Here is a 12,764-nt window from a genome sequence, read left to right as displayed (position 1 = left end):
TAACTACATTCTGTGGACCTCCTGAGAGTAATGAATTACAGTAATCCAGTCTTGATGTAATAAATGCATGAACTAGTTTTTCAGCATCACTCCTGGAAAGTATGCTTCTAATCTTAGCAATGGTGGAAAAAGGAAATCCTACAAACCTGTTTAACGTGGGATTTGAATGGCATGTCCTGGTCAAAGAAACACCAAGGTTCCTTACTTTGTTCTTGGAGACTAATTTAATGCCATTCAGGTCAGGTGATTGACTACGCAATTTCCTTTTCTGGATTTCTGGTCCAAAGATGAGAACTTCAGTCTTGTCTTGATTTAAAAGCAGAAAGTTTAGAGCCATCCAATTTTTATGTCTTCAAGAAGAGCCTGTAATCTAACTGATTAGGTTTATCAGGGTTTATGGATAAATATAACTGAGTATCATCAACATAAGCTTGGAAGTTTTTCTGTCTAATGATTTTGCCAATTTACCAACTAGCATATTTAACCACTGTTTGAATAACAAGGTCATTGGTCTTACTATTATTAAATTTTTTTGTTATTGCTTGTGAAGAATTGATTTCAACACCTAATTTACCTCTGAGATCATTGAATCGTTTTGAATTCACATGTTTGTTCTGGTTAGCAGGAAAAAAGATCAATGAGTAACTCTACAACCTTGGAATGTGTGTTTTACTTCGAATTTGGCAAGTTACTTAAATACAATTGTTGAAATAATAAAACTATTTAGATTTAGAAGTTCTCTATAAGCTCTACTTAGTAATGCATTTGACCCTACCCATCTGTGAGGTTTCTGTTTTCCAACTGTTTTCACAGGAGCCAGTGTCAGACCATAGGTGCTGTCCATGGTGCTGAAACCTTCCTGTTCTCAGCTTTGCTTCCAGGATGCTAACTCACCTGTCTGTATAGGGTGAGTGACACATGCTATGAAACATGAACAGAGATTTCTTTACTTTTGCCCCAGACATTTCCTCAGCTTTAGTTCATCTCAGTTGCTATCAATAGCTTGGATCAGACGTTTGCCCGGGATTTGTATGCTAAGGATGAAGATAAGCGCCAGATCAAAGTTAAAGAGGAGATTCTTTGATGACTATAACTATAGTCCAAGGTGATGGCTTCCAGCTGATATTCTTGATTTTTTTTTCTGATTAAGAAATCATATTGTTTGACGAAAATAGAATGTATAGTTATACTTTGTTCTGACATATACATGTTTTGTGCAAAGAATTTAATTTTCGTTTTCCTCAAACCAGGACAACGTGAAAGTCAGTGTGTTTTATTGTTTCGAACTTGATTAATTGGCTGATAAAAGCAGTTCAAATATTAAAAAAAGCAACAACTTTATCAGAAATTAAGAATGTGAGATCAGATATGCACGGAGCTCCAGGGGCCTCTCTGTAAAGCAAGCCAAATGTGTTATTTTTGTGCACGTGTTGAGAATCAACCGTGCACATGTATTCCATGTCTCTGTGATGCTCACTAAAGCCCGTTGGCCAAAACAAAAACAATAGTGTTAAACGGGCATGAGCTTCCGTTCCTATTTTCTCAAAGTGTAACACGCAGTCCTGTCTCCGTTTGGTTTATTTTCGGCTCTTTCCGTGGCTGTCCACCTTCTCATTAACATTTCTGAGCTGTGGGTGTGTGGTGCTGAACAGATCGCCTGCGCGCAGAGCGGAGACGCGCACAGTGTCCCTATTCGTTTAGTGGAGGTACGGCTGCCGGCGGAAAGGGAGCGGCGACGAGGAGCGGAAAAAGAGGCACTGCGGGCGACCATTCCTTCACTGCCAGAGCCCTCTGAGTGCTCGCCACCTGCAGACATCGGCTCATTTCTCCAGGCTTCTGCTTTTCTCCTCAAGGCGACAGGTTCTCAGTATGTGGCGGATCTATCGTCTCCACTGAGAACCAAAAAAAAAAAACAAAAAAAAAAAACAAAAAAAAAACAAACAAACAAAAAATACCAGACTAATCTGGTGGATGTGGACACCTAAACTGAAGACATGGAGAATATAGTACATATATCTTTGCTTCTGGTTTTATGGGGATGCGCGCTTGGAACCTCGCCCGGCGTTCAGATTGGTGAGAAGCAACCAGTTCATCTAAAATAAATGATCTTAACAGTTTTAGGTGTTTGGTTGGAGGGGTGTATTTTATACAAAGATTTGTGCTACTATAACTGTGTTTTGTCTTGATTTGCAGGAGGACTTTTTCCAAGGGGCGCTGATCAAGAGTACAGCGCGTTTCGGATAGCAATGTATCGATTTGCAGCCCAAGGATTCAGGCTGACGCCCCACATTGACAATCTGGAGGTTGCAAACAGTTTCGCTGTGACGAATTGTTGTAAGTAAAGAACAGATATGTATCGCATCTGTTCAGAAATCACACCAGTTGTTGTGCTCTTTTAACCAGATTACATAACCTTGATGATTTGTTAAGATAAAATAAAATAACAATAACGGTTTGGAGCTGTCTCATCTATATTCTCTCCACAAAGTCTGTGGGCTGGGTGGAAGATGAAGAGCATGGAATAGTCAGGGGAAAGTTGGTTTCCACCGTAACAGACAGTCATTTTTTTCTTTTGTGATTCAAAGATCAAACAGATGAGAGGGAAACGCAGATTTGGACTCATTTTTACAAGTTTTTAAAACATCTTTTTAGCTTTGTCTGTTTCTACACGGAGAGACTTGCAGAGGCTGACTTTTATTTATTTATTTTTTGAGCATGTCGATGTCATGTTTTGTTTTCAGCTCAGGAGGAGCACTGTTCATCTGTAGGTCTGTTGGAGCCTGTAGGTCAGTCTGCGTGCACAGCCTTTATCTGTGCCTGGGCGATGCTGGGGCATCAGATCTGATATGATACTTAATAAGCAGCTGGTCCATTGAAAATATTCAGTGAGAAGTACCCCGACTATATATATATATATATATATATATATATATATATATATATATATATATATATATATATATATATATATATATATATATATATATATATAATGAGAAAGACAAGCTTACTCGCGATTTTGCCCCATTCAACCCAAAGTCGGACGCACCCAAGCCAAGCCCATCTTCTGTAGGATTTATTTTAACTTGCGCAGCAAATAGGTCGCTATATTTCGTGCATTCATTAGGCGGTTGCCAAGCGACTGCTGCTCTCAACAGTCCCTTAAACATAAATCAAACGCTTCTCATTGGTGCGCGCATCGGTCCAATCGATCCCATTACCATATAAAACCTTCCTGCTTGGAGACGCTCACTGCAGCGACAGATCACCGGTCGTGCCCAAATGCTTATTATCCCGTGATTTTTGCAGAAGCACACCCTGTTGCATGAATAAATAAATCCGTGAACAGTTAAGCACCAGTCTGGGATATTTATACATCTTGTTGAAACCAATTTACAGCTTTGCCTGCTCTCAACACCTTGACGGCTGATTAGCTGCCTGCGTTTTAAAATCATCTCACATCCTGATTGGTCTAATGTGTGAAGGGTTTTGAAGTTTATTTCCTCTACTAGTGTGTGTCGGTGTGTGTTGATGAAGCCAACCGTGAATATTAATTGGATTATAGCTAGGAAAGATGCAAATGTGTGTTAAAAGTTTCCTGTAATCACATGTCAGTGCTGATACTACATTGACTGGATAAACTCACTCAACCTTATCTGGTTAACGTTTTAACTTTTCCCTGTGAATCTCAATTGGATTAGGAAAATTCAGTTTATTTTTTAACAGAACCACAATTACTGAGATTTAAACTAAATCATGCGACAAACATGCTATTTTGGAACTTAAAGCACGTTTTTAATATTTATTTAACTCAAAGTTTCTAAAATCTCAGTTAATTGATTGTTTTTATGACTCTGGATGAGACATGCACAGTTGATTGACCTCAACTTCAACTGAGCCAAAATAAATAATATACTGCTGTAGATTTTGTGGCACAAATTTACTATAAAGTCTGTGCCCTGCATGCTCTGACAGCCACTAAAGGTCTTTTTTGGTCTCCTATCTATACATTTGCTGCGTTTTGTGAATGCTGCCTTCCCTCTGATTGACTTCTTGAGTGGGAGTTGGAGGGAGGAGGGTGTATTGGCTGTGGTAAAGTGGAATGGGTGGAGGGGCTGTGGGGGCTGGGGCTTTTAAAGCCAGTAGATGGCAGTCTGTCTCCCCATCCACCTCCATGTGAAAATTACAGCTCTTAAACACAACCACTTTGGCTTTTGTTAAAACGCACTTCATGAAACAGCATCCGGATGGGAATAAAAGGGAGAAACATTGAAGCTGATGTCACACATGTTCTGATGAGCTTTCTGTTGAGTAATTGCACTCTTCAAAATCCAGGGAAAGTGACATTTAGTGATGGGGTGGAGTCGAACAAAGAATGTTTAACCCTCTGGAGGCAGGCGTTGCAGATTTGCAACAGTTAAAACCTACAGTACCTACCTGGTTACTCCACATACGTGTTTCATGAGCATTTTTTAACTCAGAAGTACCCCTGAAGGACTTAGTTGTTCATCCTTTTATCAAAACTTTTTTTGAGCCTGAGAGGGTTAAAATATAAAAAAGAAGTTGATTACATAATCAAAAATAAATATATCTGTTATTAATTACTTCCCCAAAGAAAAAAGAAAAATCACACCTGACCTTAGACAAAAACCGTATTTGTTTAAAAAATATCTTTCTGATTTCAGTTTTCAATCCATTTTACAATTAACAGAAATTACAATATGTAAATGGGTGGTTCATAGGCTTCCACAATTCTGGCAGCACTCTATCAGTGCAGTGTGTCAGAGACAATTATGGTGGGGGCGAAGCATTCCACCCTCAATAACAGCTCATCTGGACAAAACTGCATCTGCTGCCAACACCGCACAGGTCATTTTGACCATGTAGATGAGTCTGTGGATTCAGTCATGTTTTGGCACTGCCTGCTCAAAACGTGTTTAAATATTTTAGTTCCAACGAACGCACAAAATAAAGAACATGAAGCTCACAATTACGGTAACTCCAACCACCCATTAACAGGTTCAGTGTGAAACAATATAACTAGTGAAGTACTTTGTCTAAGAAGGAGGGTCAGCTGTGGGGAAGTCAGTTCTATAAAACCTTCTTTAGCACCTTGACACCACATATTAAGCCATAATGAGCATACAAGTGAAATTCGACATTTGGAATATAGTGTAAAAATAAATTGATTTCAGTAATCAAACTTAGACTGAGATACCATCTAAAGAATCAGGAACCCTTTGCAGGTGTTCTGGATTCATTCGCTGATTAGAGTGTGACACTTTGAGTCTAGAATATTGAACCTTTTCACATTATTCAGATTTCTGAGATTCTGAATGTGGGGCTTTCATCAGCTGTAAACCATAATCATCAATAATTTAACAAAAAAGGCTGAAATATCTGGCCTTGCATGTAATGAGTCTGTCTCATATATTAGTTGTACATTTTAAGTTGAATTCCTGACATAAATGAACTTTTGCACCTTAGTGTAATTTTAAAATGTATTTTCTAGTATTGATTTTAAAAGATGCAAATATAAATTCAACTTTCAGCTTTACTTGGGTTACAGGTGTTATATTATTGTCTACTGGCTCATTTGAAACACACACACACACACACACACACACACACACACACACACACACACACACACACACACACACACACACACACACACACACACACACACACACACACACAGGACAGTTTCTATAGAGTCATCAATGGCAAATCAGCATCTGGAAAAGACCCCCTTATGCTTGGGGAGAACATGCTAACTGAACACTCTGAAGAGCTGCAAACAGGATTTGAAAAAGCAAGTTACTCAATGTGACACAACAGTGCTACCCTGAACAACCCAGTTTTGATTTTATTTACTTTTTATCCATTTGATTTATTTTGGGAAATGGTAGATTTTGAAGCATCTTCTCTCAAGATGTCTTATTAGAAAATTATTCTGACGGACTACAGGAAGCTATCAATTACATAATAGTATAACAAGAACTCTTATCTTTAATTTTCTTCAACCTTTTGTGTCTATGGTTAGCACTCTCACGTGTTTTCTGGCCCAAACTGTACAGGTTTATCAAGATTTCCAATGCATTTTTCGATCAACAGAATAAAACTATTACCAAAATATTTACTAGCTTTGAAAAAAAACTTCAGGTAAATTAAACCGAACCAGTTCATAATTGGTATCTCTAAAAGTACTTTATATTTTAAAGCATTGCTTTAAATTTATTTCCTAAAGGAGAACCACAGAATTCTAAATCTAACTTCTTTGGTGAGAAATAGGAGACAGTAACTTTTGCTGAATGAACTTTTAATATCCAAACTTTTATAAAACATCTCATTATCAGTCTCAAACAGACAGGCTGACCACAGGTTGCATGTTTGTCTTTGAAAATAAAACAGACTGAACTATAACTGGCCCTTGAGGTGATGAGTCACAGATCACACCATCATTTCATAATCAGTTTCACCTTTTCCTAATTGGATGATTTGAAAATCTTCAGCACGTCGTTACAAAATGCTTGTGAAATACAATTCATACATCTTGCAGTTGTGTAAAATTATATGGAGAATAGTTTTATCTCAGGCTGGAGCCCATCAAATAATTAAAACTTTAAAATATTTCAATTATCATTTAAAATGAGTTTATACTTGGGAAAGACAGCATGTCTTTTTTTTAGATGTGTTGTTTATTAAGAGCAAAAACTTATAGATTTTATTCATGTTTTAGGTTTGACTGAATTCAATAACTTATTTCTAAATAAAAGTCTGTTGAAGCTTACGAGAATAATATTTAATTTAATAGGACATTTCCTATCAATTATTTGAAGCTTTACACACTTAAACACCTAAAAATAAATAATTACTTTCTTAGCCAAAAAATACATTTTTCTATGGTCTTTGGATGCCACAGTGTTCATAGACATATTTGTATTTTGACACAAACATTTTAACTTTTTATTTATTTTTATTTTTTGTGAGAGGAGGATGTTGGCTAAGCTGACGTCCATAATAAACTACCCACATCACCCACTGCTTAACTCGGTAGGTGCGCTGAGCAGCTCCTTCAGTCAGAGACGGATACACCCCCGCTGCAGGAAGTAGCACTTCCATAGATCATTCATTCCGACAGCAGTTAGGATTTATAACACATTATGATGTCAGGAGTCACCCCGCCACTTTAACTGTACGGTCAGCAGGCCATGCCTAATGCAGCTCATATATGTATATTTACACGTGTGTGCTTACATGCCCATGCCTGTATTTACAGATATCTATCACTTGGACAGTAAAAAGTAGTTGTAGCAGAACAGCTGATACTTTTATAAATTATTACTTCCACAATGTTTCAAAAACCCCTATCCATAAGGCTTACTGTGTATGTGTATATATAGGATCTACTGTTGTATATAGTGTCTTGTCTTCTGTATATATATATATATATTCCTTATTGGTCAGTTTAGTACTCCTTTGCTAGCTGTCTGAGCTGTGGTAATGCCCACGTTTCCCTACTGTAGGATCAATACAGTCTTATCTTATTGTAGCGTGATGATTACAATGATGATTGACATTGCAACTACATATTAATTATGACCAATAAGATGTGATTATTCCATATAAATATGAAATATCAACCTGCTTGATCTTTGAATGTTTGATTAGAAGATTGTAGGGTTCTTTGCTTCTTCAGGGATCATAAACACACTTCGTATTAATCCAGACAGAGTCAAGTATATAGTTTATAAAATGAATTTATTCTTTTTCCTAAACTAATGATACACACAAGACATGAATAAGGAGATGTGATGTAATGGATATGAAGTGATTTAACGTGATGTGTGAAATGTTGTAATGGGAGCTAGATGTTGTAGCAAAACCATTCTTTGTATCTGAGAGAATTTGTGAAGTCTGGGTTGTAAAATAATTTTTTGTTTGGTTATAAACTAGAGAGTTGTTTGTTTAAACTCATCAGACACCAGTGTGCAGGCTTACGACACCCTTGGTATGAGTTGCTCCTGGCGGTCTGGAGGGGTGAGGTTACCGGACGTCGAAACCACAATACTCCGAGATTAGTAGCTTCCTTTGAGTTCAGCTTCACCGGCCATGAGATGCAACCCGAGGTCTGCAGGTTAGATGTCTGAGGTGTGAAGTAGCTCTGAAAAGAGCTGTTTTGTCTGTAAATCTCTTGCAGCATCACAGAGAGGCTTTGACTGCAGGTCAAAGGAGATGGTTTCAAAAAGGCTTCTTCCCCGATTTGGCTGAATTGGGAGTCAGCTAGAAACTGAATTAATTGGGAAGTAATTCTTGTTTTTAAAAACTCATTGTTTATAAATTTAGGCAAATCAGGATTTGAGGGTTTTACCAAACATTCCGTCAGAAGACACGCCTTCTTCAGATACAAAGGTGATACAGTTTTTAAATCAAAAAAAGTTTTGGTGTGCGTGAGCGTGCATGCTCTTATTGTCTTTTGTTCTTTTTAAAAATACAATTTCATCATCAATCTGTTTTCTTTAAAACAGGAAAACTCAGTAGAATAAAGTGCAAAAATGAAACAAAGATGACGCATTTAGGAAACTGGGTGCCAATATATTTTTCAACGAAAATCATGAATAATATATTTCCCATTTTAGTGCATTAGCAAGAGAAATGTAGTATAAACAACTCAGAACTGCACAATGAGTCAGGGTGACATCCCTGACATTATTTGTTTTTACAGTATTTATCAATTTCTATTTCTGATAATAAAAAAACTACAGGACAGGATTGCAATGAATGCAAAATAAATTACTCTGCACTTCAGATCATAGTTCAGGTATCAGTTATTTATGAACTGAAAATTTCAGTGAAGTATTTTTTTAAAAATATTTTTGTTGTGTTTTTCGACATGGGAAATGTGATCACAGTTTTTTTTTCTAAAATTATATGATCATTTACTATACCCACCCCAGAGGTTATAGTTTTAAAATAATCATTGACTTTAAGTTGATTTTAAATTTTTAGTTTCTGTTTGTTGTGATAAGCCCCCAAATACTGGATCAGTGAAAAATGCAACAAATGCTGTTTCCTGGCGGAGCCGCTAACAAATACACACACACACAACAGCCACACAATGGCACTGTGACATCATATGTTACCAGCTGATGCCATAGGGTACCTCTTAGCCAATAGCTATGGCAGATTTAAATTCTAACACAGTGCAGTTTTTACCTGAAGAGGATGCAACACTGACCGTTTTTGGTAGAACATTTTTATTTTAACTAAGGCCTAGTCCACACGTAGCTGTTTTTTTTTTTAAACGAATACCCACCCCTCCAAAAACTTGCATCCACACCACCTCGTTTAAAAAAAAACTGTCCACACGTACCCGGATAAATACGTTGTTAAGGACATGCCAGACCTGTAGGCGGCAGTACTTCCCCCGTTCTTAACCTCGCCCTTCGTCTATGGTCTTCCGCAAGGAGCAGTAATTCCGCTTGCAAAAACAAACAAGCAAAAAGCGCTTGGACAATTGATAAAGCGAGTACAGCTCTGAGGGCATCCATGCTGTCGGCTAGTGTAAACACAGGTCGCACACGTGATGTCAGCATTTTTTTGTCGCGGAGAGTGACGTTGCGGACCTTAAAACTCCAGTTTTGTCCATCCACACGCAGACACCCAAAACGGAGAAAACACAGATCTTCACTTTGGCCGGAGATTTTAAAAAGATCCGTCTTCGTGTGAAAAAACTCCGTTTTCGTGTGGATGACAGGCCAAAACGTAGAAAAATATCTACGTTTTGGCAGATCCCCGGCTACGTGTGGACAGGGCCTAAGATGCACTAAAGTGCCAAATTATTGACTGCAAGTGTCTACAGCACGATTAGACACTCATTTATATAGTTTATCAGCAAAATAAAGTTGATTTGGAGGTGACTTGCTCAAACACCAGTTGAGACAAATTAAAGCATTGTGTTCTTATCCATCTGTGACACTAGAAGAAAGCTATTCTAGTAGCTGAATACAAAATGTGTCAAATGTTCTAAATATTCTAATTTATTTATATTTTGGTTGAATTTAGCCAGAGTTTCTTGGAATATGTTTTTTTCATGGTATTTTCATTTGACTTAGTAAAAATTAAATCTATGGGAATTGACTGGATTTAGCCCAAGTTTTACTCTTCGCATTTGTGTCATCATGATGTGCAAGGCATTACCAACTCCCCCAATCCCAAAAATGAGGGAAAAAAGGTGTACTATGAAAAATAGACTGCCTTTTTTGGCCTCTGTTCTCTTGCTTACAGATAGTCACAAAAAAGTGTGTGTGTATGTATGCACACACACACACACACGCACACACACATATATATATATGTGTGTGTGTGTGTGTGTGTGTGTGTGTGTGTGTGTGTGTGTGTGTGTGTGTGTGTGAGTGACTGAACATGTATATATTGTAGCTGATCATGGCAGAGTCAGGTGATCTAGGTGAATGAAACACAAAAAGTGTTCATCAAAACTAAAAGCTCAGATAAGATAAAATTTCCAGAGAGATTAATGACAACAACACAGTTTGTAAGGGGCTGCAGGACAAAATCATTAAATCCAATACAACATTGCCAATTATGTAAAGATAAAACAACAAACAAGACAGAAACATGACAAGGCAGAGGGAGATAGAAAATGAGCCAGTGGCTACTTCAACAAAAGACAGGTCAGCACCCAGCTCCCCCGGCAGGGACAATTGTTGTGTGGGATGAAGTCTGAGAGAGGACAAAGAAGCGGACACATAAATACATGATGAATATAGTCAATTAAATGTTCAAGAAACAGGGAGTCAGAATGAATTGATGCTGCTGCCTGCAAGAGAGAACTGCCAATTCTTACCTGATTGTGAAGAAACTTAAGTTTCTGGAACAAAATGAAGTATCTATTGTGCATATAGCTTCTGTTTGGATATTATAGGTTTGGGGCTGTTTGCCAGTCACAGATATTTCGATATTATATGAGAGAGAAAAAACTCACTATTTGGCAGAAAACTTGCATCCCCCCTGGTGTGTTGGCACAGCAGGGGGGATGGAAAGAGAAGGGAGCTTGCTGAATCAATTACTGGACATTTTTCAGATTTCATTAGACATTTTATGAAAAAATAATAATAAAGCAACACCTTACAATGTAAGAAAGTGTTTTGAATTTTGCATGTATTTGATTGCCTACACATGGGTTTTGTTTATATTTTGCTTTTAGATCTTTCATGCAGGTTAGCATCACTTGTCGAAACAAAATTAGCATGACTTCACTGTTCAAGTTCTGTTTGGTGTTGCTCTGCAGCAAAGCAGCATTCTGTACAACAGAAGTGGTTGTCAAAATCAATGTCAGATTTGCATGAGAATCCCTCAAAGTGAAGAAGACATCAAATGCCATGAAGGGAGCAGCTGCAGTTTCGGTGGTACTTTTTGATGCTCTTTTTATGATTGAAAGCTAAGGCCTCTGGAAGGTCACAGCTTCAGTTAGTTTCCCTTTTGACGATGGGAAATTATGAGTCATTTTCTGCAAGACGACTTTGCAGTTTCAAACTGCGACAGCTCTGACAAAGACACAGTGTCAAAAGTGTTTTAAGTTGTGCAGGGGAGCATCGTGTGTCAAATGAGAGGCAACTCTCAGGAGCTGTGGTTTTCTTTTCAATGGAACCTTGCCCTGTAAACAAATGATAGCGTGCATCTCAATCTGTCAGCTTTGAAATGCATCAGTCGAATTGTTTATTACTGTTAGCGTTGCATATTGCTGTATATTGTGCTTTTTATGGTAAACGACTCAATTATTGCAAGAGAGGGCCTTCAGATTGGATATCTTGTAGGAACATTTAAACAGCTAACCGGACATCTCTGGGAAATCTGGCTGGCTTTCAAGTAGAAACAAGAAGACAGATGGTTCAGAAATCAAAGCAGTTGGACCAAGTTCATGTTTTCCTGGATTCTGTCCTGCATCTAAATGCCACATGAACACTTGATTTAAATAAATCTCTCAGGAAAAAAGAAAATTCTCATCTCTGAATAAATTAGGACAGAAAAGATGGAAACAATTGAAAGAGAAAACTAAACAGTCAAATAAAACAGGATCCGTTCTGCCCGTGTGTCGTTGCTCCACTGGGAGATGGTTGCCTCTCGTCTTCAGTAAACACAGAATAAATGGTTGCTATGGCAGCCGCTCCTTCAGCAACTGATTAAAGCAAGGCTTTTATCGATATAACAAATTTTGTTCTGGCGGTTTCCAAGATCATTACGGTGCAGGACAGCAGCTCCAAAGTCTGCATTGGTATTTCCACTAAAGGTCAGTAGGCATATGATGTGTTTTATAACAGGATGTAAATATTATGGGATTCCCATTTCATCTACCTCCTGTTATAAAACACGCAGTTGCCGTATGCTATGTATATGTGCTGGCTCGACGGGATCAACAAGGTTGAAGCATTCAGCACTGCACTTGTTGGAGCCTACTGGCTTAGTATCAGCCCAGAATATGTTTTATTTAATTTTGTTGACTGTTTTGTCTCAACTGAAAGATGAGAATAATATATATCAACTTTTTAGAACGAAGTTAGAATTAGAACAGTACATGTCACTGAATGAAAAGGCAACACCATTTTCTGATTCATTTTATCTCTCAGATTAATAACTTCACAAACATGTTTTTCTTTTTTCCTCTTGGAGAGATATAAGCTTTGTAAAACACATTTTCTAATTTCTGTAAAAACTTAAAAAGAGAGACGGTTTTGAGCTTT

At 37.7% G+C, this 12,764-nt stretch overlaps 1 protein-coding gene across 6 annotated transcripts in view; it reads left to right on the top strand.

The window, feature by feature from the left end:
- Positions 1-1,599: 1,599 nt before the first annotated feature.
- gria2b (glutamate receptor, ionotropic, AMPA 2b) overlaps positions 1,600-12,764 on the top strand; it is a 66,037-nt gene continuing 54,872 nt past the window's right edge. For 2 of the 6 annotated variants that reach the window (XM_015950855.3, XM_015950869.3), the window contains exons 1-2: positions 1,600-2,073; positions 2,194-2,334. In XM_015950855.3, the coding sequence (XP_015806341.1) occupies positions 1,995-2,073; positions 2,194-2,334 (220 nt within the window). In that variant the 5' untranslated portion in view covers positions 1,600-1,994. The remainder of the gene's footprint in view (positions 2,074-2,193; positions 2,335-12,764) is intronic. The other 4 variants (XM_015950850.3, XM_015950862.3, XR_001572254.3 and 1 more) reach the window with 2 other exon arrangements.

Source organism: Nothobranchius furzeri, chromosome 1, assembly GCF_043380555.1.
Source record: "Nothobranchius furzeri strain GRZ-AD chromosome 1, NfurGRZ-RIMD1, whole genome shotgun sequence".
NCBI classification, from domain to species: domain Eukaryota; kingdom Metazoa; phylum Chordata; class Actinopteri; order Cyprinodontiformes; family Nothobranchiidae; genus Nothobranchius; species Nothobranchius furzeri.
This window is presented reverse-complemented; position numbering and strand designations above follow the sequence as displayed.